This window comes from Myodes glareolus, chromosome 18 (assembly GCF_982192425.1).
Source record: "Myodes glareolus chromosome 18, mMyoGla1.1, whole genome shotgun sequence".
NCBI classification, from domain to species: domain Eukaryota; kingdom Metazoa; phylum Chordata; class Mammalia; order Rodentia; family Cricetidae; genus Myodes; species Myodes glareolus.
The window spans coordinates 56,275,645-56,297,725 of record NC_142043.1 but is presented as its reverse complement, the minus strand read 5'-3'; the positions used below and the strand labels follow the sequence as shown (position 1 = coordinate 56,297,725).

General features: G+C 46.2%; 1 protein-coding gene across 3 annotated transcripts in view; it reads left to right on the top strand.

The window, feature by feature from the left end:
- The window catches only part of Bicc1 (BicC family RNA binding protein 1), a 219,708-nt gene that overhangs the window by 184,580 nt on the left and 13,047 nt on the right, over positions 1 to 22,081 (top strand). For 2 of the 3 annotated variants that reach the window (XM_085679744.2, XM_085679746.2), the window contains exons 5-17: positions 796 to 954; positions 2,079 to 2,132; positions 2,603 to 2,797; positions 3,101 to 3,352; positions 5,966 to 6,097; positions 9,658 to 9,844; positions 11,499 to 11,660; positions 12,586 to 12,782; positions 12,904 to 13,036; positions 13,823 to 13,979; positions 15,757 to 15,919; positions 18,321 to 18,360; positions 18,734 to 18,888. In XM_085679744.2, coding sequence (XP_085535870.2) covers positions 796 to 954; positions 2,079 to 2,132; positions 2,603 to 2,797; positions 3,101 to 3,352; positions 5,966 to 6,097; positions 9,658 to 9,844; positions 11,499 to 11,660; positions 12,586 to 12,782; positions 12,904 to 13,036; positions 13,823 to 13,979; positions 15,757 to 15,919; positions 18,321 to 18,360; positions 18,734 to 18,888 — 1,986 coding nt within the window. The remainder of the gene's footprint in view (positions 1 to 795; positions 955 to 2,078; positions 2,133 to 2,602; positions 2,798 to 3,100; positions 3,353 to 5,965; positions 6,098 to 9,657; positions 9,845 to 11,498; positions 11,661 to 12,585; positions 12,783 to 12,903; positions 13,037 to 13,822; positions 13,980 to 15,756; positions 15,920 to 18,320; positions 18,361 to 18,733; positions 18,889 to 22,081) is intronic. The other variant, XM_085679745.2, reaches the window with a different exon arrangement.

The window sequence follows — 22,081 nt, the reverse complement described above, 5'->3', positions numbered from 1 at the left end:
TCAAAAAAATTTATGATTTTAGGAGGAGGTTTTTTAAAAAATGACTGCTATTTTAACACCTTCAGTCTTCCTGTTCAGGAATGCCATTAACGGTCTTGATGACTCAAAGAGATTTTACATCGGTCCCGATAGCATTACGTTAAATTCCGTGGATGCCAGTATGACACCACTGCCTTTCTGTTCCCCATGCCTTGGGGTTTTACACTTTCTGGTGTGACTGAGCCTCTGTGTGGGGTTCACTGACTCAGGCCTTTGCTGCCGGAGTTCATACCTTGGAGTTCTTCTCTACTTTTCCGTTCTGCTGGAATAAGGGGTGGTCACGCAAGCTTGGGTCACAGCGTAGCACGTTCTGCATAGGGGGACAGATAGTATGTGCTGTCAATGCTTGTGTGACCTCAGTGGGGGCTTTATTTCTAGTTATGATTTCCCAACACCATAGTTCCACCATCCAACATTACATCTTTAGTCATGTGATCACATTTTCACCTGCCTTTCATTATTTGGACTGTTTGTAAAGAAAAAAAACCTGAATAATTCGTTTTTGTAGCTGGCTGTATTTAATTTTCTGAAAACGTATTGTGGTTAAAAAGAACTTGTCACCTTCTTCTGATGTGTTTGTCATGAAACGAGATTTCTTCTTAATGAGGAAGGTGGTAGAGATTTGTTAGGTCAAGACTATCCTGTTGAGAAATATGTAGCTTCCCCCAGAGTCCGTCTCTGTTCATGCTTACGTGCCATAAGGGCAGAGTGTTTGGCGTCGTTAACGCATCAGGAACCAACCCTGCTTCTGCGCAGAGCAACCGCGTCACGTTGAAGATGGATGTCTCGCACACAGAGCACTCGCACGTCATCGGCAAAGGCGGCAACAACATTAAAAAGGTGATGGAGGAGACGGGCTGCCACATCCACTTTCCCGACTCCAACAGGAACAACCAGGCGGAGAAGAGCAACCAGGTGACTCGTCTCCCCACACCCTTGAGTTTCAGTGAGCAGATCCCTTCTGAGAGATGAGGGCAAAGAGCAGCCAGAGTCACCTACAGATGGCAGGTATTGTGGGTGGTGCGCTCCCGCCCACCCTGGAGACTGAGGTACTTTGCTGCTATAGATCTATGGTTCTCTGCTTACCCTCTACATGGTAGAAATCAGGGGTGGGGTAAGTCTCACAATAAAGACCTTCATGAAGAAATCAGGGGTGGGGTAAGTCTCACAAGAAAGACCTTCACAAAGACCTGAGAGAATCTGTCAGGCTTGTCTTGCGCCAGGAGCCTTGTCCGCACAGTGGAGGAAGTGGTCCTCCAGGTCACCTCCCTCTGAGAACCAGTGCCTAGGTGCCCTATGTTCTCATACTGGTGGGATAACAGCTGTTGATTTAACCATACTCCTGGGGGCAGCTTCCCTTTAGAAGTCATGGGTTCACAGGCAAGCACTTCCGGTCCTTGAAGCCTGAATGCTACTGCTGTGTTGTTTAGATATGTTCTCTCTTGTCGGTTAATCTCATAATGGGAGTCTGTCGACTCTAAGGGTGAACCAGGGAGTGACGCTGTGCTGACGCGTCTCTGAGGCCAGGTAGAAAGCCTTGATTAAAGGCACAGGCATTATTCTAAATACCTGACGGTGGCTGTGACACGGTGTGAGGCCCAGGTATCTATGGAGAGAGCAGGAGAGGTGGACACTAAAACCTTGATTATCTGCCAGCTGGTGCGGGTGAAGAAGGCCGGTGGCTAAGAGCCCAACACATCCATATCGTTGCTATTGGCACCTAATTGACACAAAGAGACTTTAAACAAAGGAAGGAAAGTGCTATGGATAAAAATAATGTTAACAGTGTTAGAATGGTTTCCTTGGAGCTGCTGCTGGCTGTGTCTAAGTCCAAGCGGTGACGTAGATCAGTGGCCAGGTATCGCTGGAGGAGGGTCCCAAGGGTCTCATTAAAATCAAATGCGCCTTGATGCAGCTAGATTCTGCCGAGGTTTATCTGTCATGAGCCCCTGTGGTCTTGTGTTGAGCAGGAAGGGTGTGGCTGCCTAGGAAGGCCGATGCTTGAATGGTAGTGTAAGCCTTGCTCCCTTATTTTGCAGGTGTCTATAGCAGGACAGCCAGCAGGAGTAGAATCTGCCCGGGCGAGGATTCGGGTAACTTTACTAATCTCTGAGATTGTTCTTGCATGCCCATCACATTTACAAGGCAAGGGGGGCTGAAATAGTGTCATTTGCCATTTGGTAACCAAGTTCCATTTTCAGGAAGCAGGAGACACTGGGTCAGGGTGCCTTCATGAGCACTCTGAATTGGTGGGAGGCATTCTGAGTCAGTATTTATACCACAACATCCCAAGTTTATTTATAAATGCTTCTCGATTGATCGGAGACTTTCTGGGAGTGGTCCAGCTGCTGCCTGACCCAGTGATCAGATGGGGAGTGGGACAGGCCAAAGGCTCCTTCCGTTAGGAAACACTGCGCCCTGCACTGGATCTCAGCCCCGGCATGAAGACAGTTCCTGTCTCAGAACCCATCTTTAGAAAAGAGCAAAGGGACTTGGTGCCCGCACACCCCCACACCCCACTCCTCTCAGACTCCATGCTTCACTGCCGCTTTGGTTCTCTTAGGAGCTGCTTCCTTTGGTGCTGATGTTTGAGTTACCAATTGCTGGAATTCTCCAACCGGTCCCGGATCCTAATGCCCCCTCCATCCAGCGCATCTCACAGACGTACGGCATTTCCGTGTCATTTAAGCAGAGGTCTCGAATGTATGGTGCTACTGTCATAGTGCGGGGGTCTCAGAATAACACAGATGCTGTGAAGGTGGGTAACTTAGAGTCGTGCAAAAACACATCATGCAAGTGTTCTTTCTTTGCCTCAGTCTCCCAGGCTGCTGGGATTATAGATAGACATATGCTACTGCACCCAGTACAAGTTTTATGCTTGTGATTAGTAGACTCATTGGTTTCCAGAATTTTTCTTTATGCTCCTTGTGGGCCCCATAGAACACACTACTGGCGTCCTTATAGTTGTTGGAGGTGCCATAGGAACTTTGCCTATGTGGGCCGGGCGGTTGTATTTGATGGGATTGCTACGCTCCTCCCACAGTCTGCCCTTCTCTGCCAGGAAGGAACAGCCATGCTATTGGAACACCTTGCGGGGAGCTTGGCATCTGCCATCCCCGTGAGCACACAACTGGACATCGCCGCCCAGCATCACCTCTTCATGATGGGCCGGAACGGGAGCAACGTCAAACATATCATGCAAAGGACGGGGGCTCAGATCCACTTTCCTGACCCCGGCAACCCACAGAAGAAATCCACCGTCTACCTCCAGGGCACCATCGAGTCTGTCTGCCTGGCAAGGCAATATCTCATGGTAAGGCTGCTCCAGTTAGCTTTGTGATGCTCTCCTTGAACTTCTTGGCCTACCGCGGGGTTTCCACCCTGACTCTGCAAACCTGCTATTTAAGAAAGTAGTTTTGAGGTCCAGCCAAACAGGAAACGTTCCTGGTAAAAGGGAGTAGACTGGAGACTAAGGGCCCTTGTGCCTCCACAGGCTCCACTCCATTGCATAGGGAAGCAATTTTCTTATATTTTTCTTAGCTTAGACTAAACACAGACGAGATTTGAGTGGAAGGCGACTGTTTGCATCTGACATGGGGTACTGGTGTGCAGTTTGAACCTTAAACAGAAAACTAAAAATACTGTTTAAAGGTCATCTTCAAAGGCCGAGGGAATGGCTCAGTTGGCAGTGGCGTGTCTGTAATCCCCAGGTCTCTCGGAGAGGCAGACACAAGTAGATTCCTGCGGGTTGCCCGTCAGGATGCAGTGACATGGCTCCCCAGAAGTCACTGGACAAGGAAGGGTGCATGATCTGAACCTCAGTGTGGTGAAGAATGTTTTTGTATCGTTGATGATAAACTGAAGTCAGACACTGAAGGATTTTTCCAAAGTAGAAGTTAGATGTAGCCTAATCTGTGACATCCAGGTTCATTAAAGAGGCATAGTCTCAATAATAATAATACTGGTAATAATAATAATATATTATTAATATAATAATAATAATAATTGTTGTTGTTGTTCTTATTGTTGGTCAGATAGTACAGCCTAATCTGTGAGATCCAGGTTCATTAAAGAGGCACAGTCTAAATAATAATAATAATAATAATAATAACAATAACAATAACAATAATTATTGCTGGTCAGACATATTATAGCCTAATCTGTGAGACCCAGGTTCATTAGACATAGTTTCAATAATAATAATATAATAATAATAATAATGATAAGTAATTGCTAGTCAGACAGTATAGCCTAATCTGTGGTCCAGGTTCATTAAAGAGATACTGTCATAATAATAATAATAATAATTATAATAATTATAATAATAAAGAGAGCAGTCAATAAAGGAAAACACCTTCCTTGACCTCTGGCCATCACATATACCCACACTTACATAAAAACTTGACCTTTGGTGATCTGAAACATTTGTATATTTAATAAAAGTTCTATATAAATAAAAATACTATTTCTTGAATGCTACGAAAGAAAAAGCATTGGTAACATCATTCCGAAGCACTCCCGTTTATGGCATTTCTCTCCTCCCCGTGTTTATTTGAAACCCTAGCGTGTGTGGGTCGGTGTGTAGTAACCGCAGACGGCCATGTTGCTGGGCTGGCAGAGACTTTCAGAAGCAGATTGCGCTCACATTCGACACACCGCCCTTGGTGACATTTGCTTCCGCAAACATCAGGCGTGACCTATTAACTTGCAGAATTCATCTCTTTAAAAAGCCGAAAACCCAGATTCGTATTGTCGATTCCATCCCCCTGACAGATGAAACTGCTTATACTCCATCATATCAATAAGAGGTTTACTAAATTCTCTTTCTGTGAAGGTTGGTTTTCATAGCCATGTTTGGTTGTCTCATCATTAATGCGCAAGCCGTGGGACATATTTACAGACAGGAACCGCCATAGCTACCCTACATTGTGTCTTCTTTTCTAAGGGCTTTAGATGTTGTTTTTAAGCTCAGGATGCTTGAAAAAGTTCACAGATTCATATTCCTACTTTGACCACACCTGCCAAAAGTATAAATGTATTTTGGAAGCTACTATTATCCAATAATGAAAGAAGGGAAAAAATTCATAGATTTTAACAACCTCTTTCCTATCTGTACAAAAGTCACTCTTATTTGTCAGTGAAGGGGCATAACCTACTCCATTTTGATCCCAGTGTGTTCAGCATTGTCTGATACGTGTGAACGAAATCCAGCAACCAAGGACTTGAGCTGAGCAGTATTCTGTGCAGGAGGAAGAGAAGTTCTGTGGCTGCAGACATGGAGGGCTGGAAAGAAATGGGCAGAGACAGCCAAAGCTGGCTCCTGCAGCCAAGAAAGTATCGAAGGCTGGGACAGTGGTTCACTGCTCATGCGGGAAGGGGCTAGCTACAGCTTAAGCTTCTTAGAAGGAGCGGTTGAGAAACCTCAAGTGATGCATAGACTCCATCTGAAGGACACTGAGAGTTGGTACTAGCCTGGAGGTAGACAGAGCTGAGCCATGCAGGTCTGTGGTGGCCAAAGTGGAGGTTGTTAAACAGCAGTTGAGTTCTCATTCGGGATGCAATATAATGGCTCCCCATAAGTCACTGAGCAAGGAAGGGCACATAATCCGAACCTCAGAGTTGGTGATGAGTGCCTTCGTATCAGTGCTAATGTAACTGAAATCAGACGGTGAAGGATTTTTCCAAAGTAGACATCAGACTAAAAAAAAACAATAAATTCATGACAAACCCTTGAGCTTAACATACACAGTTTCAGTCTCCCAGGTAGCTGCCTCCTGCCCCTCACTTTAGTCCCACGCCATCCATCCTTGTTGGGAAGACGTGAATCTTATTTAATTTTCATACCCAACAGTGGATGCTTTCTAGGTAAGCTCGGGTGCCAGGTGCGACGATGACCGGCTCCTGAGATTCCTGCTGTCTTTTCCAGGGGTGTCTTCCTCTTGTGCTGATGTTTGATATGAAGGAAGAGATCGAAGTGGACCCCCAGTTCATCGCACAGCTGATGGAGCGGCTAGATGTCTTTATCAGCATTAAACCAAAGCCCAAGCAGCCAAGCAAGGTTGGTTTGGCGTCTGCGCCCAGGGAGGCGTCTGGAATGCCGTTCTCTTCGGTTGTTCATTTACGGGGAACTAATTTCTAATATGCATGTTAGTATATGTTTGGTTATAACAGTATACATTTGTAACAGTGTCCTTCATGATCTACCATCATTTATTCATATGTTTATGTTTTTGGAGTTCTAGTAACCATTATACCATTATTTTTCTAAAAAAATGCATGAGAAAAAAAGGTCTTTTTTTTTTCTGACTTTGTGATTTTAGCAAGAAACCAGCCAAGCCAATCCATAAATAGGCTAATGCAATGAAGACTCTTCTCAGAAAACGATGCATGAACGGCTAGCAAACGTAAACATGTTCAGCCTCAGTAGCCATCAGAGAAATACAAATTTAAGTTACATGAAGATACCATTTCACAGAGTCAGAGCAGCAGTCAGCCAGAAAATGATGAGAGCAGACGCTGGTGGCGAAGTGGGCAGAAAGGGGTGCTTTCACGCTGATGGTGGGAATATATGAACTAGCCCTGCCATCCTGGAAATAAATACAGAAGCTCATCGGAAAGCCAAACTAGCCCTACCATATGACTGAGACATCCCACTTCTGGGTATTCCTCAGAAGGACGCTTAATTTGCAGTCAGCTAGCTGTAGACTTTATTTAATTGCTAAGGAATAGCTAAAATGACTTGTGTGCTGTGTATGTGTGTGTATGTGTGCACGTATGTTTACATATGTGTGCATGTGTTTGTGTGTATGTGTGCACGTATGTTTACATATGTGTGCATGTGTTTGTGTGTATGTGTGCACGTATGTTTACATATGTGTGCATGTGTTTGTGTGTATGTGTGCACGTATGTTTATATATGTGTGCTGTGTATGTGTGTGTATGTGTGCACGTATGTTTATATATGTGTGCATGTGTTTGTGTGTACTAATTCAAATCAACTCATGGAACATTTCCAGAACTTATGATGTACCGGCTGCTGTGCTAGCCTAGCAGAACAGTTAGCTGCCTTTTCTGTCCCGGTCTTTCCTTTCTTAAAAGGCCACAAGTAATGAAAGGGCTCAGTCTCCTTAGCGCTTTCCCTGCCCCAGGCTGTAGAGACATGGTGATTACACGGATGGTAGATGTGCAGTGAGAGAAACGGGATATTCAGTGCCGGCAAGAAGGCGAGGAAAGAGGAGTGTCAGACGTTAGTACCATGGAAATTGTCGCAGCCCCTTCTCAGGGCAGCCTGGGACCCTGTGATTGCACTGGTGGCTGTCACTGTCAGCCACTGTGTGTCTGCTGTGTGGGCTGATCAGGGACGGACGGTAGAATGAAAACCCCCAGACTGGAATGAGGTGTTAGGTGGCCCTGTTTACATGCTGATACTTTCTAAATCACGAAGCGTTGGCTGATGTGGGGGTTGGGGACACCCCAAATTCACCACTAGGAAGGAAAGTAGGATTAGGAACTCATCTAGGGAGATGTTAGCAAAGTCACAAAGATTGCCTCTGTTCCAGGTCATAACTATGACAATGGTATATTGTTCCTGATTTTTTTCTAATATTTAAAAGTTTAAAAGATTTATAAACTGTAACTGTGGGAAATTTTGAAGTTTGTGGAATGCTTTGAAGAAAAGAATTCCAAACAACTGCATTTTTTAACTTTTTTTATTAAATGCTAGTTTTTATTGCTTTATAGAGTCTAGTGAACCTCCTTTGGCGCTATACAGTTTGGCATTGCAGAAGCGTAGACTCATTGCTTTAGTGCCCTGTAGTGTATCATTGGGTGAAAACAAACTAGGAAACGTCTTAATCTATTCGGGCTGCTGTAGCAACACCACAGATCAGGCAGCCATAGATGACGAAAGTCGGAAATCAAGGAGGCTAGCAAGCATAAGATTCAGGCTGGATCAGATTGGGTGTCAGGTTAGGACCGGGGTCCCCATTCACTTGTGGTGCTGTTTCACATAGAAAGGCTGTCTTTTTCTCTCCCTCCTCTTTCTGATTCTATTCATTTTTGTGTGTTCACATGTGTGTTCACATGCATGCATGTGGATCCATATGTGTGTGTGCATAGGGATGTTTGTGTGCATGCATGTATGCAGGTGTGTGTCCACACCCACATGTGGAAGCCAGAGAAGGATGCACAGATGGTCTTCTCTTTCTACCACATGACTCTGGGGTCAGAGATTTATAAATCTGCCTAACTTTCCATTCTAAAATTTCTAAACCATAGATGCCATCTTTTGTTTGGAACAGTGTGTGTGTGTGTGTGTGTGTGTGTGTGTGTGTGTGTGTGTATCATATGTGATTCTACATGAGTAAATGTAATATTGTGTGTGCAACTGGAGGGCAACAACCACACCTCCTTTCAGAGAGAACCTTAAAAGACAAGCTAGCCCCGATTCTGGGTAAGATGGAGTGAGTTCAGAGTTTGAGACTAGGCCGTTGGTTTTGGACATTATGAAGCCTCACCGGCTTGACTATTGTAACTACAGTCACCATCACAATCAGACTGAGGGAAAGGCTTGTTCATACAAAGACAGAAGCAAGACAAATTCCAATAGCTCAGGAGAAAATGAGCATCTGTCAGGCTAGACAGCCTGCTCAATGGCTGGATTCTGGCTACTACTTCAACTGCTTTCTGAGTCAGATTTTCCTTACTGCCTCTGTGTGTGTGTGTGTGTGTGTGTGTGTGTGTGTGTGTGTGTGTGTGTGTGTACTTATATATGCTTAGAAATTTAGTAATATATTATGTGGAATAGAGTTATATATGTATATATAGCATATATGTGCAGGCAGTAAGGAAATACAGACACATCATAAGATTTGCCACAGATGTTGTCTCACTGAGGGTGGGGGTGCCTGGAGGTGTGTTAGCTAACCATTAGACTATGTATATTAAAAACAAGCTACTGTTACCATGCAGTCTGTATGTGATAATGGGTTTCATTTGGCTTCTGCAGGTCATGGGGGTTAGGGGGTGTGCTTCAGTATGAAGTCCAGAGGCTGTGTAGTAGGACAGGGCTTTGACACCACGAATTTACTAAATCCCCAAGGTTCTCTGGATAGGAATCCCCACCTCTAAAGGTTGGATGGGAATTAGAACCAGTGAGCTGCCTGCAACAGTACACACACACACACACACACACACACACACACACACACACACACACAGTAAGCAGGTGAATGCTGCCTGCAACAGTGAACACTCACACACAGAGCAGCCTGAAGCAGTGCACACACACACACGGTAAGTGCTGCCTGCAACAATACACACACACACACACATACACACACACACACAGAGAGAGAGAGAGAGAGAGAGAGAGAGAGAGAGAGAGAGAGCGAGAGAGAGAGAGCGAGAGCAGAGGGGTGCTGCTGGCAACAGTGCACGCACAGTAGGTGGTAACTAACAGTTTGCAGCTTTGCCAGGAGTGGCAGAGGCAGAGGCTGATTGAAGGTGGTATTCGCCCTCCTGTGGGCTCCTCATTTGCATTTTCATTACCCCCTCCATTCACTGTATACTACCCCAGTGTCACCTTTTCTCCCCCCCCCCCATTATGTGTTTTCATAGTCTGTGATTGTGAAAAGTGTTGAGCGAAATGCCTTAAATATGTATGAAGCAAGGAAATGTCTCCTCGGACTTGAAAGCAGTGGGGTCTCCATAGCAACCAGTCTATCCCCAGCATCGTGCCCTGCCGGCCTGGCATGTCCCAGCCTGGATATCTTAGCTTCGGCAGGCCTTGGACTCACTGGACTAGGTATAAAGTTTATTATTACCACTGGGGAAATGCTTGTCTGCTTCCCTTTCTCTCTACCCGTTGTGCTGTGTGTAAATGCTGTGTTCTTCTTGGAGCCCCAGGGTGGGGTGAAGAGCAACAGGACCTGATTCATAGTCTTGGTGTTTTTTTTTGTTCGGCTCTGTGGATTTGGGCTGCCCAGATTCTCCCTGTGTTGGCATAAATAATCACAGGCTGACTGCTTTTATTTTCAGTGTCTGTGTTTGTTCTTCTAAATTAAGAATGCCATCGGATTGAAGGGAGCAGGCTGACTCTGATGTGTGTGTGTGTGTGTGTGTGTGTGTGTGTGTGTTTGCTCTCTCTGGCTTTTGCAGTATTGCCCTCCCTCCCTAGAGATAAAGATTATCCAGTTTGTTCCAAAAAGTAATTGCAAATCTGGAGGGCGGCTGGAGAAGGGGAGGGGAGAGCCCCTGAACCCACACCCCAGGGTTAGGCTTGATAAATCCAAGGCCACTAAGGAGAGCAAGTTAGCTCACACCACTCACAATGCTTAGGTCGTTAGAAACGCAGAATCCTTGCTGGTCTTGAGGCAGGAAAATAAATTCAGCAAATCTTTTACATTTATTTCCTTTCGCTTTAAAATATATAGTGTGATGAGCTGTGTTATAGCTCAATGATAGAACACACATATGAAGACCTAGGTTCAATCCCCAACACCGAAAGAAGTAATGCATCCGTAACTGGTTGGGGCTCCAAACTGCCATACTAGAACACTCCTACAGTAATGCAGGCTCTTTGCCAACCAAAGCTATCGCCTCCACACAGCCACAGCTGCACAGTGATGCTGTGGACCAGGGCATGCCAGAGAACTTAGCAGGAGCCAACTCCATTGTGCTCTAGTTGAGCAACCGGGTAGAGAGGCAGAGTCCCTGAGTGGAGGAGAGGGTCTCTTGACCTCGCATCTCCAGGAACAGCAGCACCTGTGAACTTCCAGAAACGCGTAGAAGTGAACAGTTTTAGATTAGTGATCCCAGGTTCCCACGAGAGACTCTCATCAGTTACAGCGAGCATGGGACACTTGAAACATAAATCAAAGCCAGCACGCTTCCTAGGCAAGTTTTAGTCATTGGATCGGAGCCCAGAGAAGTCGGTGTGTGCGCAGACGTGCAGAGAGCCATCTGGCAGTGCCTCGTCTCTGCCGAGTACCAGACAGCCAGTCTACCACAGGAAAGGTGTCTCTCAGCACGGCCAGGTGTGGACGCTTGGAGAGGGATTGGTTGGGAAGCCGATAACAAGTGAGTCACTTGGAGAAATAACATAGGGCTTCCTCTTGAACAGGGGTTTGTCCATCCAGTTTGTCAGCGGGCTGGAGTCTAGTAGTCCTCCGTGCACCTGCTGACTGCTGTGTTAGTTTGGACACATCTGTCTTGCCATTCTTGTGGCATCTATGATTGTCTATTTGAGGATGAGCAAATTCCTACGTTGGAGATGTGAAAAGAGATATCTCACAGGAATATCTGAAGGAACGTTTTTGAAAAAAAACCTGTCACCTGTATTTGGCAGATTAGAAAGTGTCAGATTTTATTGGCGCTCATTCCAAAAGACAATATGGATGCCGTCTCTATTTCAGAATCTTGGGCTTAGGTGTACTGATTTGAGTTTTCCCTCCTTCCAGGTCTATTGGGGCCCACCACCTTGTCACTCAACACGTCAACGACCCCGAACTCACTCCTGAACGCCCTCAACAGTTCAGTCAGTCCTTTGCAAAGTTCAAGTTCTGGTACCCCGAGCCCTACGCTGTGGGCACCCTCCATTGCTAACGCCGCAAATGCCACAGGTTAGTGTCATTTAAGGATGATCAAGAGGTGGGCTTTCTTAGATTTAAAAAAAAAAAAACTTCTTTTTTAAAAACAACAACAACAACAATATTTACAAAGAATTCCATTTCTTCAAGTGGAAATCATCCAAAGCATGCTCTAGCCCAAAGGAAGTCTCCCGCTGTGTAAATTAGTTAAAATGAAGCTCAGAAAAGCCCAAAGCTTTTCATGTGAGCAACACATTATCTGCACAGGTGATAAACAGGTTAGGAAAAGCAGCCGGATGCTCAGGGCACAATGCAGAGGCCCAGGAAGGTTACAAACTGAGCGTTGCAACCAGCTCTGCCCGGAGGAGCTATTTCTTAGTCAGGGACCCAGGGTCAGCCTCCCTGCTCTCTTCTCCTGTGCTGTGAGGGGCTGGAACAGATAGAGCCGGGACATTTTAACATTGTTTTTCTTTAAAGAAAATAGCCATTTATTTGTGTGTGTGCACATGCCAAGGTGCACGTGGGGAGGTCAAAGGACAACTTGCAGCATATGGGTCCCAGGTATCAAACTCAGGTCATCAAACATGGAAGCAAGGGCCCTTACTTACCCACTCACCAGCCTCCATTTATGATTTTTTTAAAAAGTATTTGTTCATTATATATATAGTATTCTGCCTACATGTGTGTCTGCAGCCCAGAAGAGGGTGTCAGATCCTATTGCAGATGGTTGTGAGCCACAATGTGGGTGCTGGGAATTGAACTCATGATCTCTTAACCACTGAGTCGTCTCTCTAGCCCCCATTTATGATGTTTATAGCAATGTTAAATCCATTTACAGAGATGTGAAGTTATTCTAAATTCACAGGAAAGAAAGTTTCTTCTTGTTCTCAAACGGAACGGTCACTTGAAGGTTATTCCCTGTCTAACACCCTAACACCGTCTTCCTGAACCCCCCCAGGCTTCTCTGCTATACCACACCTTATGATCCCATCCACCGCCCAGGCCACGTTAACCAATATCTTGCTGTCGGGCGTGCCCGCCTACGGGCACACAGCCCCGTCTCCCCCACCTGGCCTGACTCCCGTTGACGTCCATATCAACAGCATGCAGACAGAAGGCAAGACCATCTCGGCCTCTTTAAACGGACACGTGCAGGTAACGCCCTTCCGTGAGATGTGGTGGTCTGTGCTTTAGGTCAGAGAGGAGCTGCTGGAAACCTATTTTTGTGTCCACAAGTGATTTCTAAATCGTGTTTTTATCTTATTTATGATTTTAGCCTCCAAACATGAAATACGGGGCGCTGTCCACTTCATCGCTTGGGGAAAAAGTGCTGAGTGCCGGTCACGGTGATCCATCCATGCAGACAGCTGGGCCTGAGCAGGCTTCTCCCAAGGCAAACTCTGTGGAAGGTTGTAGTTTGCAGACTGACTTGTAGCTTGGATAAAGGGACCCCCCTCTAGGTTGGGGGGAGAGTCTGCAGGGGTTCTGAGTTGGTTTCATTAACCAGTACTCTACCTCAACTATGGAGAGTCAATGTCATGCATGCAGATCCAAAGACCATGATAAAAGAATGGCCTGAAAGGCGTTTCCCACAGAAATACCACTCTTCCATTGTCATGTAATGGGAAAACGTCATACAAGTTCACCCCCTAGCATTCTTGAAGAAACATGAGTTGGGAGTGTCGTTTATTGGAAGAGCATATACCTAGCATGTGTAAGGCCCTGGGCTCAGTTCCCAGCACTGGGGAGAAAACAAAAGGACTAAATTTGGGGTTGAGGATATAGCTCAGTGGTAGACTTGTCTAGGGTGCCCAAAGCTTTGTCGATCCAAGTACTGGAGAAAGGGAACTACATGGTGAGGGAAAGGAAGATGGGAAACATGAGGGTCCCCCTAATGTTCATATGTAAGTACATATCCCCTTTAGTCCCGACAGCCTTCATGGAACACATGGGCCCCACTAATGTCCCTAGGCAAATGTATATTCCCTGTATTCCAGACAGTCTCCAGGAAACACCAGGGTCTTCCCTTCAGGTTGCGTTCTGGTGATAGCCTGAGCTCGCCGAGGTGTGCGCTCTTTGCAGCCGAGAGCACAATTAGGATTCTGGAATTGGCTCTCCACAGAGACGGGTTTTCACTTCCCGTCATGGCAGACGTAAGGTGACATTTTGATTTTTCTCCTTTCCTTGTCCTAAAGGCTGCAATGATGCCTTCGTTGAAGTGGGCATGCCTCGAAGTCCTTCCCATTCTGGGAATGCTGGGGACTTGAAGCAGATGTTGGGTCCTTCCACGGTTTCCTGTGCCAAGCGGCAGACGGTTGAGCTCCTACAGGGCACGAAGAACTCACACCTGCAGTATGTATGCTCATCTTGCTGGGAGGAAATGGTGGAGGAAGACTTGGTTTTGAACTCAGTGGTTAAGACTCTAACCCAGGTTGGGTTAGATTTCATCATGGGCTTTTCAGAAAATTCCCTCTTACAATTATATTTTAAAAACTCAACGAATGACTTGTTTTCACCCTTGCCCCTCTTGGTAATCTCTCCCCACCCCTCATTGAGTTCCCGGGTTTCTAGCTGCATCTTTAAAACAATCCTCTTGCTCGGAACCTTGGAGACATTCTGTGCTCTTCGGCAATGAGGAGAGGGGAATTTTCAGGCTCTGTTTCTGCCTTAGACGGTGCAGTGAATCCACCTCAGCTGACGCTGGCAGGGCCTCTTAGACTGTGGCTCCCTTCTCTCCAATGCAGAACTTAAACTTTTAGATCAGCCCATGAGTTTTATTAGTGGGAACTCCTCCTTGCACAGTGTTTATAATTGAGGTATCCTTAGATTGCCTTTTATTTTTCTTTGTTCTCTCTCGGGGAAAGGGTCTCCCACCTGCCCAACTAGTTGATTTTCTGTTCCGCCTTCTTAGTTCCTTGGCTGTCTTTACAGAGTATCTTTATGGAAAGATTAATATATATATCTCCTTACTCCCTGCATTTCTTACTAAAGCCACTTTATTTCATAAAATGGACTCATTCCACCCAGTTCTGTTTCACCTGTTTGTCCTTTGTGGGCACTAATTCCCTAGATAGGCATGCTCTGGTGTATGGTCCTCAAAAGCACTCTGCTTCCGGCTGTCTGTTGACTCTTTCAAAGAGCAAGCCCTTCCCTTTGTCTCTAGCGCCTTTTGAACCTCTTCCTTTCCTCCCACCTGGATGAGGCCCCGGCTTCCAGCACTGTCTCCTTGCCACCTGCTCCCACCAGTGTGGCCTGCCCTTTATTTAGCTCTGCTGACTCTCCATGTCACGCTGTGGCTCCAGCAGTCCCAGTGATGTGACCCTGGATCCCTTCCCTTTCACCTGCTCTACCGTCTGAGTTGCTGCTGTCCTGGCCTTTGGCCCTAGTGAACTTGAAACGCACCTTCATTTCTTGCTCCCATGTCCTCTAGAAGCCTCTGTCAGCATCCGTCAGGCAGAGCGTATTGCTCATGTCTTAACTTCTGACCTGGGAACCGGATAGGTGATTGATTGGTTGTAATTGAACAAAACATCACGTTTTTGGCTTAAGGTCATCCTGATGCACCATGGACTCTCACTCTGGTATATTGTCCATTATAAGCATCACGTGATACTCTGCTCATCCCCTAACCAAGCTTTGGAGAATATTTACTTATTTTACTTTCCTTCACAACCAGTATCACATGCATGTCACATGTGATAGCTGTCGTCTGTCTACCTTCAGGCTTATTAGGCTGTGCTCAAATATTGCATGAATCCCTGGTGTCTGATTGATGTACAAATATCAAAAATCTTTTCTGTACCTCTGTGCCCTGTAGACCACAAGTAGAATACCATGAGGACTTTTAATAGTGTGGGTACCTATCTTTGCAAAACAGTTTCAACTCTGGTTCAAAACCCAGAGTCACCCTAGGGCAGTGACCTTGGACAAGCTCCTTCCATGTCATCCAGTGGGATGACAGCATCACCTTTGTCTCAGTGTTGCTGTGTCATGGCATTGCTCTGAGGGTGGAATGAGATGACACATGTAAGCAGGTGGTGGCCGAAGCACCACGGCGACCGTGCATCGGGACAGGTGCGGCCTGTCAGTATGCCAGGTGGAACAGTGAACTCCCGACTCTCTCTCACAGCAGCACTGACAGATTGCTCTCAGACCCTGAACTGAGTGCCACAGAAAGTCCCCTCGCTGACAAGAAGGCGCCAGGGAGCGAGCGCGCAGCTGAGAGGGCAGCTGCCCAGCAGAACTCGGAGAGGGCCCGCCTGGCCTCGCAGCCGCCATATGTCCACATGCAGGTAATGCAGGCGCTGTGGTAATGCAGGTGCTGCAGTAAGGCAGGCTCTGCAACAGCAGTCATGCAAGGGCAGGGCGCTGGGCTGGGCATGCAAGAAGCAGGGAGTGTTCAGGAGATGTACAGATGCTAGCCTGCTCTCCTGCACCCTGGTCAGTGCTAAACTCAGATAGATATATGGGAGTTTGGATTGGTTTTATATGAAAATCAAGAACTAAGTACAGGATTTAGATGAAGTAAAAGTGACTCTTGAAACCAGTAAAAGGGTGATCTGTGTTATTGGTTCCCTCAAGCTTTATGGACATATAAGAGATGACCTTTCTCTTAGAGAAGTAGATCTCACTCTTCTGTCTTGGAAATAGAGATAGTCAACTTGGTGCTCAAAATGGCTATGGAAGGAGCGAGTGTGGAATGTGAATTCTTTGGAGGACCCTGCAAAATGGTGACAGTGGTGTGGTTTGGGTGTTGGTGATGGCTTCAGCTTCCTCAGTCCTGGCTTATTACCCTGTTCATAGCGTGACTCGGGGCAGCTTCCTGAGCAGGAGAATCGGTGTCTCATCTTCACATAGACGTGGGTGAGAGGCAAGGACTTAGTGCTCTGAGGGGTAGCACACAACTACACTTTTTACTTTCTGCACCAGCGTTACTGGGAAAGAACATCCACCCTGAAATGCGTTATTGCTTTCTTCATCTCCACCACCTCGAAAAATGTCACAAAACCCTAGAAATAAAAGCGAAACACAGCAATAAAAAATGAAAAGAACGACTAGGTTTCGTTAATTCATGGAGCTTAATGACACTGTTTTATTCCAGAGTGAAGTACAATTCCATCCTGGTTTGTTTGTTTGTCTGTTTTTTTTTAATTCTTTGCATTTGAACATTTTCATGAGTCCTGAAGTGGATAGGATTCATACCTTCCATAATGCATCAGTTCTAAAAAGAAACTACCAAATTCCTTGTATGATCCTTGTGGGTTTGTGCATCTGATGGCTGCCATCTTCTTCCCTGCCAGCTTAGGGTCCCTGTGAACAAATTCAATGGTTCTTGCTTGTAGGCTGGATGACAGTGTTCTTACTGGTGACTCTTTAACTAGATGTGTTTATGCTAGTAAGGGAAAGCTGGCCCCCAAATCATCAGGAAATCTGTGAGAGCTGTTAGGGAGCTTTGGCATGAGACACACTGAAGACTTCTCTCATTCTATGTCTGAAGACCATGCCCATCTCTTCACCACCCTAGGGGTGTGGTCTCTCTAGCAGCTTTTCACTCAACTCTCTTCCTCAGTCCAGATACTGTCGCTTGCTTAGGTTCCAGATGAGTTCTGACACATTGTATTCTTTGCAGAGCCCAGCACTGGCTTTGTAATGATTCCTCAGATTTTGCCCCCTCTTGTCCTGGGAATTAAAGTGGGTTTTTTTAAACTTCCAGTGCAAGTTTAAGCTGTCCCCAAATGCCATGAAACAGTGTTGTCTAAAAACCAGTGAGGTACCACCATATTCCTAGAGCTACTGTGTACACTGGGCCGCTGCTGTTTATCACTTGACCCAAGGTTATTGCTAGCTCCTTGTCACCTCGTCCGTGTTCTGTCCCATGCTGTTATTCCCTCAGAACCTTATATATGCTGGTATAGTCTTCCTGGGAGTAGAACCAAAGAACTCTTGCCAGTAGGTTCCTGATCTTTGTGGTAGGTCTTTGAATCAAGTCTTATCTGTTCCCTAGAATGGAGAGGTGCGAACAGGTTAGCATCCAGGATGTAGCCAAGCAGGCATAGCTTTCTTCGGAACGGCATCTCTCCTGGTGTCTGCAGAGTTAGCTGTTCAGTGTTCACAGCACAAATGCGTGATCCTCCTCTCTGCGGTACCAGGGTATCTAGGTTCGAGCCTATCGGATGGTTAGTGTTCAAAGCTAGATCAGTGCCGTTAGCCAGCTTCCAAAGCCACAGCTGCAGCAGCGCAGTTGATGACTTCGTACGTCGTCTCGATGTTATCCTGGTTCTCATCTTGTTCACCTGCGTGCAGGAAGATTCTGAGACCGAAGGAGAGACAGCAGATGCCCAAGGGCATCGTGTGACATCTTCCTTTGATGCGTCTGCATCTGTTAGGTTCTTCATGTCACATTGGCATCTATGGCATCTGGTAGTTCTGATGTGGAAGACATTCTCCATAAATGCGAATGTTTCAGCTTTGGTAGGAAAATTCTAATCTTTGCCATTGACATCAAATTAGATAAAAAGTAGTTGATTATGCCAAGTTTCTTTGGAAGGAGTGTTTAAATCAATCACGCCTGGGCTGTAGATGTGTGGTATCATGGTGCAGATCTTAGCCAATGTCTCAAGCTGATTCACAGGTATTGGCAGGAGGCTCTGGGACTGGTAACAGAGCTGTTTTTTTTCTGGATTTCCTTTTCAGGCCTTTGACTATGAGCAGAAGAAGCTATTAGCCACCAAAGGTAAGTGACACAGGACCGCTTCCCCTTTTTGACCTTCAGCACACCTTCATTTTCAAGCAGTCTAGGTGATTGAGTTGAAAAACTGGATGCTTATAAAACAGAAACCCAAAATGTTTGAGTTCATAGTACATAGATTCTGTCAAAATTAAAATGTATTTTGTGAAATACAGGAGCGTAAGTAAGGAGTCCCGCAGCTTTTCCTCATTTACTTTTTATTGGATAAAATGTTTTATTCTTAGGCATTGCATGTTAAAAAATAACATTGAGTTACAACTTTTTCATGTGCTGAAGAAACCCTGCACACCATCAGTAACTTTATTTAAGAATTGCATTAAACACACCAACTGCCTCTTTTATATTCTGGTTTCCAAAGCCATGTTAAAGAAGCCGGTGGTGACTGAGGTCAGAACGCCTACAAATACCTGGAGTGGCCTGGGATTCTCCAAGTCCATGCCTGCCGAAACCATCAAGGAGCTGAGACGAGCCAACCATGTGTCCTATAAGCCCACGATGACGACCGCCTACGAGGTGCATAGTTCTCCTCCTGTCCATCCCTTCCACAGAAGAACAGCTGGCTCCCTGCTGTCCCTGCCTCTTTATGGCCATAGGGACGGAGTGGCTTGGCTCCCTTTCTGTCTGTGAGCTTGTATAAAATGAATGAGCTTTTATATTAGATTTTTTTCCCTCTCCCCTCGACGTTATTCATCTATACATATGATGGGAATTTATATTTTGGGGGTAAGTTTTTGTTGGATGAAAGGGTATACCAGATCCATGATAGAGTAGGGCCAAGATCAAGCAAAGGGCAGCTGCCGTGTTTCCTAAAATCTTACAAAGAGTCCTTTTGTCTGAGAGTATCACCAGCAAAAGCCACCATAGGGGAAAAGGCAGATATTCAGCAAAAAAAGATTTTCAAATCTGAGTCAACTTCAGTATGTTGAGATGTGCCAGGAACGCAGGAGGAAGCATCTCAAGCAACTGTTCCAACATCCGTATGTTTCCCAGATGTTGGCTGCACAGCTCCCCCCGTGAGAGCAGAATCTTGTGTTCTTTGCAAGCAGAGGAAGGGCCCAGAACTCCATCCTCCTGGGGGCCGGGCTTCACGTGACTCTGAGCAGACCCTGCCCATCTGAGAATGTCAGGCTTTGGTCTTAGGGTGTGGGGGTCCGGCCAGCTTGCACAGAAACATGCTGGGTAGATGAGTGTGATTAAGCCTAGTGTGGCCAGCCTCCATCATCCCCTCAGGCTGCAAATGTGCTGGCGGAGGGCTTCAGAATTGTTAGTAGCGTTTGTAGATGGAGTTCCTTTTCTCTGCCTTTATTTTGTGTTGTTGTTGGTGGTGTGGGTTTTTATTTATTTATTTTTTTGTAATAAGATTGTTGATGGATGCAAGGCAAAAGCAAATGCTTTTTAAAAATTGCCTTTATCTCTCTTGAGCAAGCCGAGAAGAAAACACTATTGAATAGTCCCCCGTGAATTCCATTGTCAGGGTTGCAGTAGCCACCTGGCAGGCTGTATTTAAGATTAAAGTAACCTTAGGCTCCTGCTGCCGGTATGTGGGGACCATTATGTGGTGTTTTTATGCGGTGTTTACAGGCTGTAGGTGTCCACTTCCCCTCAGGCCGGTGGAGCTCTGAGAGGAAGGAGCATTGTCTTTTGTTAGCAGAAGAATTAAGCTAAGGCACCCTGCAGGCAGTGGTCCACCTCCCTTGCCTCCGCTTAGGGCAGAGGAAAGCGTGGAGTTGCAGACTGCCATTCTATGGTTTCCAGAATGAAACACTGAGCTATAGAAAGGCCCTTCGCTTCCCCGCTTGGAGCCTGGCATTACAGCACATTGGGAATGATGCAGGCAGAGTTTGTGGGGCTGAAAAACCCCACCCGGTCTTAGGGATAGATTTAGTGAGCCTTTATGTTTATCAGGGTGCATCTGCCTTTGGACTGTATTGTTGGGTACCCAGTAATCCTAGGACACTGCTGTTAGTTCTGCAGGAGAACCAAGGCTTCTGAGGGATGAGGTGGTGTTCCTCCCTGGAGGAAGTAACCGCACAGTCAAGCTGTTTTGCTTTTCGTATGCAAAGTGATGCTTTCCAAGTGCTAGGTAGATACTTAAGGTCTTTGCGGTAGTTGCTTTAAAGTAGATTCGCTTCATTCTTTGTGGCTTATGTGGTGCATTTTCATGTAGAAATTTATATAATCCCCACAAACGTGTAATGGGAAAAGAGACTCCCAGAGTGGATGTGTCTTGGTCGTGATAGGGGCCAGTAGATGTGAGAGAAAAGACTGGAGTTCATTTTTACAGAATATTCGGGAACATCTCGGTAGCGTCGTAACTCAAGGGGCACAAAGGAAAAGATGATGTGCAATCGGCATAGAGCCACATGGCACGGACACGCACAAACATACATGATTTTAATCACTTAGAAGAAGAACTGTTTTGTTAAGCTCTCTGAGATTTCATTTGGTAAGGATACAAAGTGAGGAAGAGCTGAGTTAGGTGTTTTGGATATGAGCCATGGTTTATTCTAATCCTCCAAGGAAACACTGCTGTGAGGGGCATTTAGTGCTGAAACATTAAGGAAGTTTTTGGCTAAAACAAACATGGGTGGTGAAAGTGTTATTCCTTTGGATCTGGTCCCTTTAAGGGCAAGCCATGCCCACTCCCAGCCACTTCTGACCTCCTGGTCGCCATCTTAACCCTTTCTCTTCTATCCCCGTCTCTTGGCGTGTGCACACGTGTTTTTCCTCTCTCTGTCCTCTTTTCTATTTCTGCCTTTCTTCCTCTCCTTCTTCTTTAAGTAATAAATGTTTACCCTTATGCTTAGCCTTATGTCTATTTACTATGTCCTGTGAGCCTTTTATCCACCGTATCCACCTGCCTGACTCACCCGGCTGCATGGCGGGACCAGCCTGCCACCCTGGAGATCTTGCAGGGACCCACAGCTGTCCTTGTTGGACTGGCGGCTGCTCTGCAAGCCTGCCGGGGAACATGCCATCATTAAACAGCAACAGAAAGCCCCCCCTTCCTCCCCCCTCACACTCTGCTCTTATCCAGGGTCAGACAGACAACTTTCTATAGATAGCAATGTACTGGGTGTTGTTGTTAAAAAATATAATGCTGCGGTGTTCCCCGAGCGGCCTGCAAGCCAGGCAGAGGCTGCCGCCAGAGCAGTGCAGGTTCCCTGCAGCGAGTGGCAGCGGGCTCATCCCGGACAGGCTGGTACCAGCCATGCGGCCAGGAGAGTCAGGCGGGCGGGTGCGGCGGATAAAAGGCTTGCAGGACATAATAAATAGACATAAGGCTAAACATAAAGGTAAACATTTATTACTTAAAGATGAGGGAGAGAAAGAAAGACATGGAGACATGTCGTGCCCGCCTCGACCCGCAAGGAAGACGCACACCAGACTCTTCTAACTGTGGTTTATTCAGGAACCTTAAACAATCTTCTGACCTCTCGCCCTGGGGAAAGTCAGCCCACAGCTTAAATAACCTCTGGGTAGCCAACCCTAGCAAGCCACGTGGGAAATGCAGATAGGTCCAGAAACGCGGAAGCAAGCCAGATCCTTAGTGTTAGCCATATATGGAGTTGTTTACGACCAAGAGCACTCACCATCTGGAAGGTGGAAGGCAGAAACCAACGCCATCTTTAAGGTGCGGCATCACGCAGCTCTCTACAGAGACAGACATAGAGGAGACACATGTGCACACGCCAAGAGAGGGGAC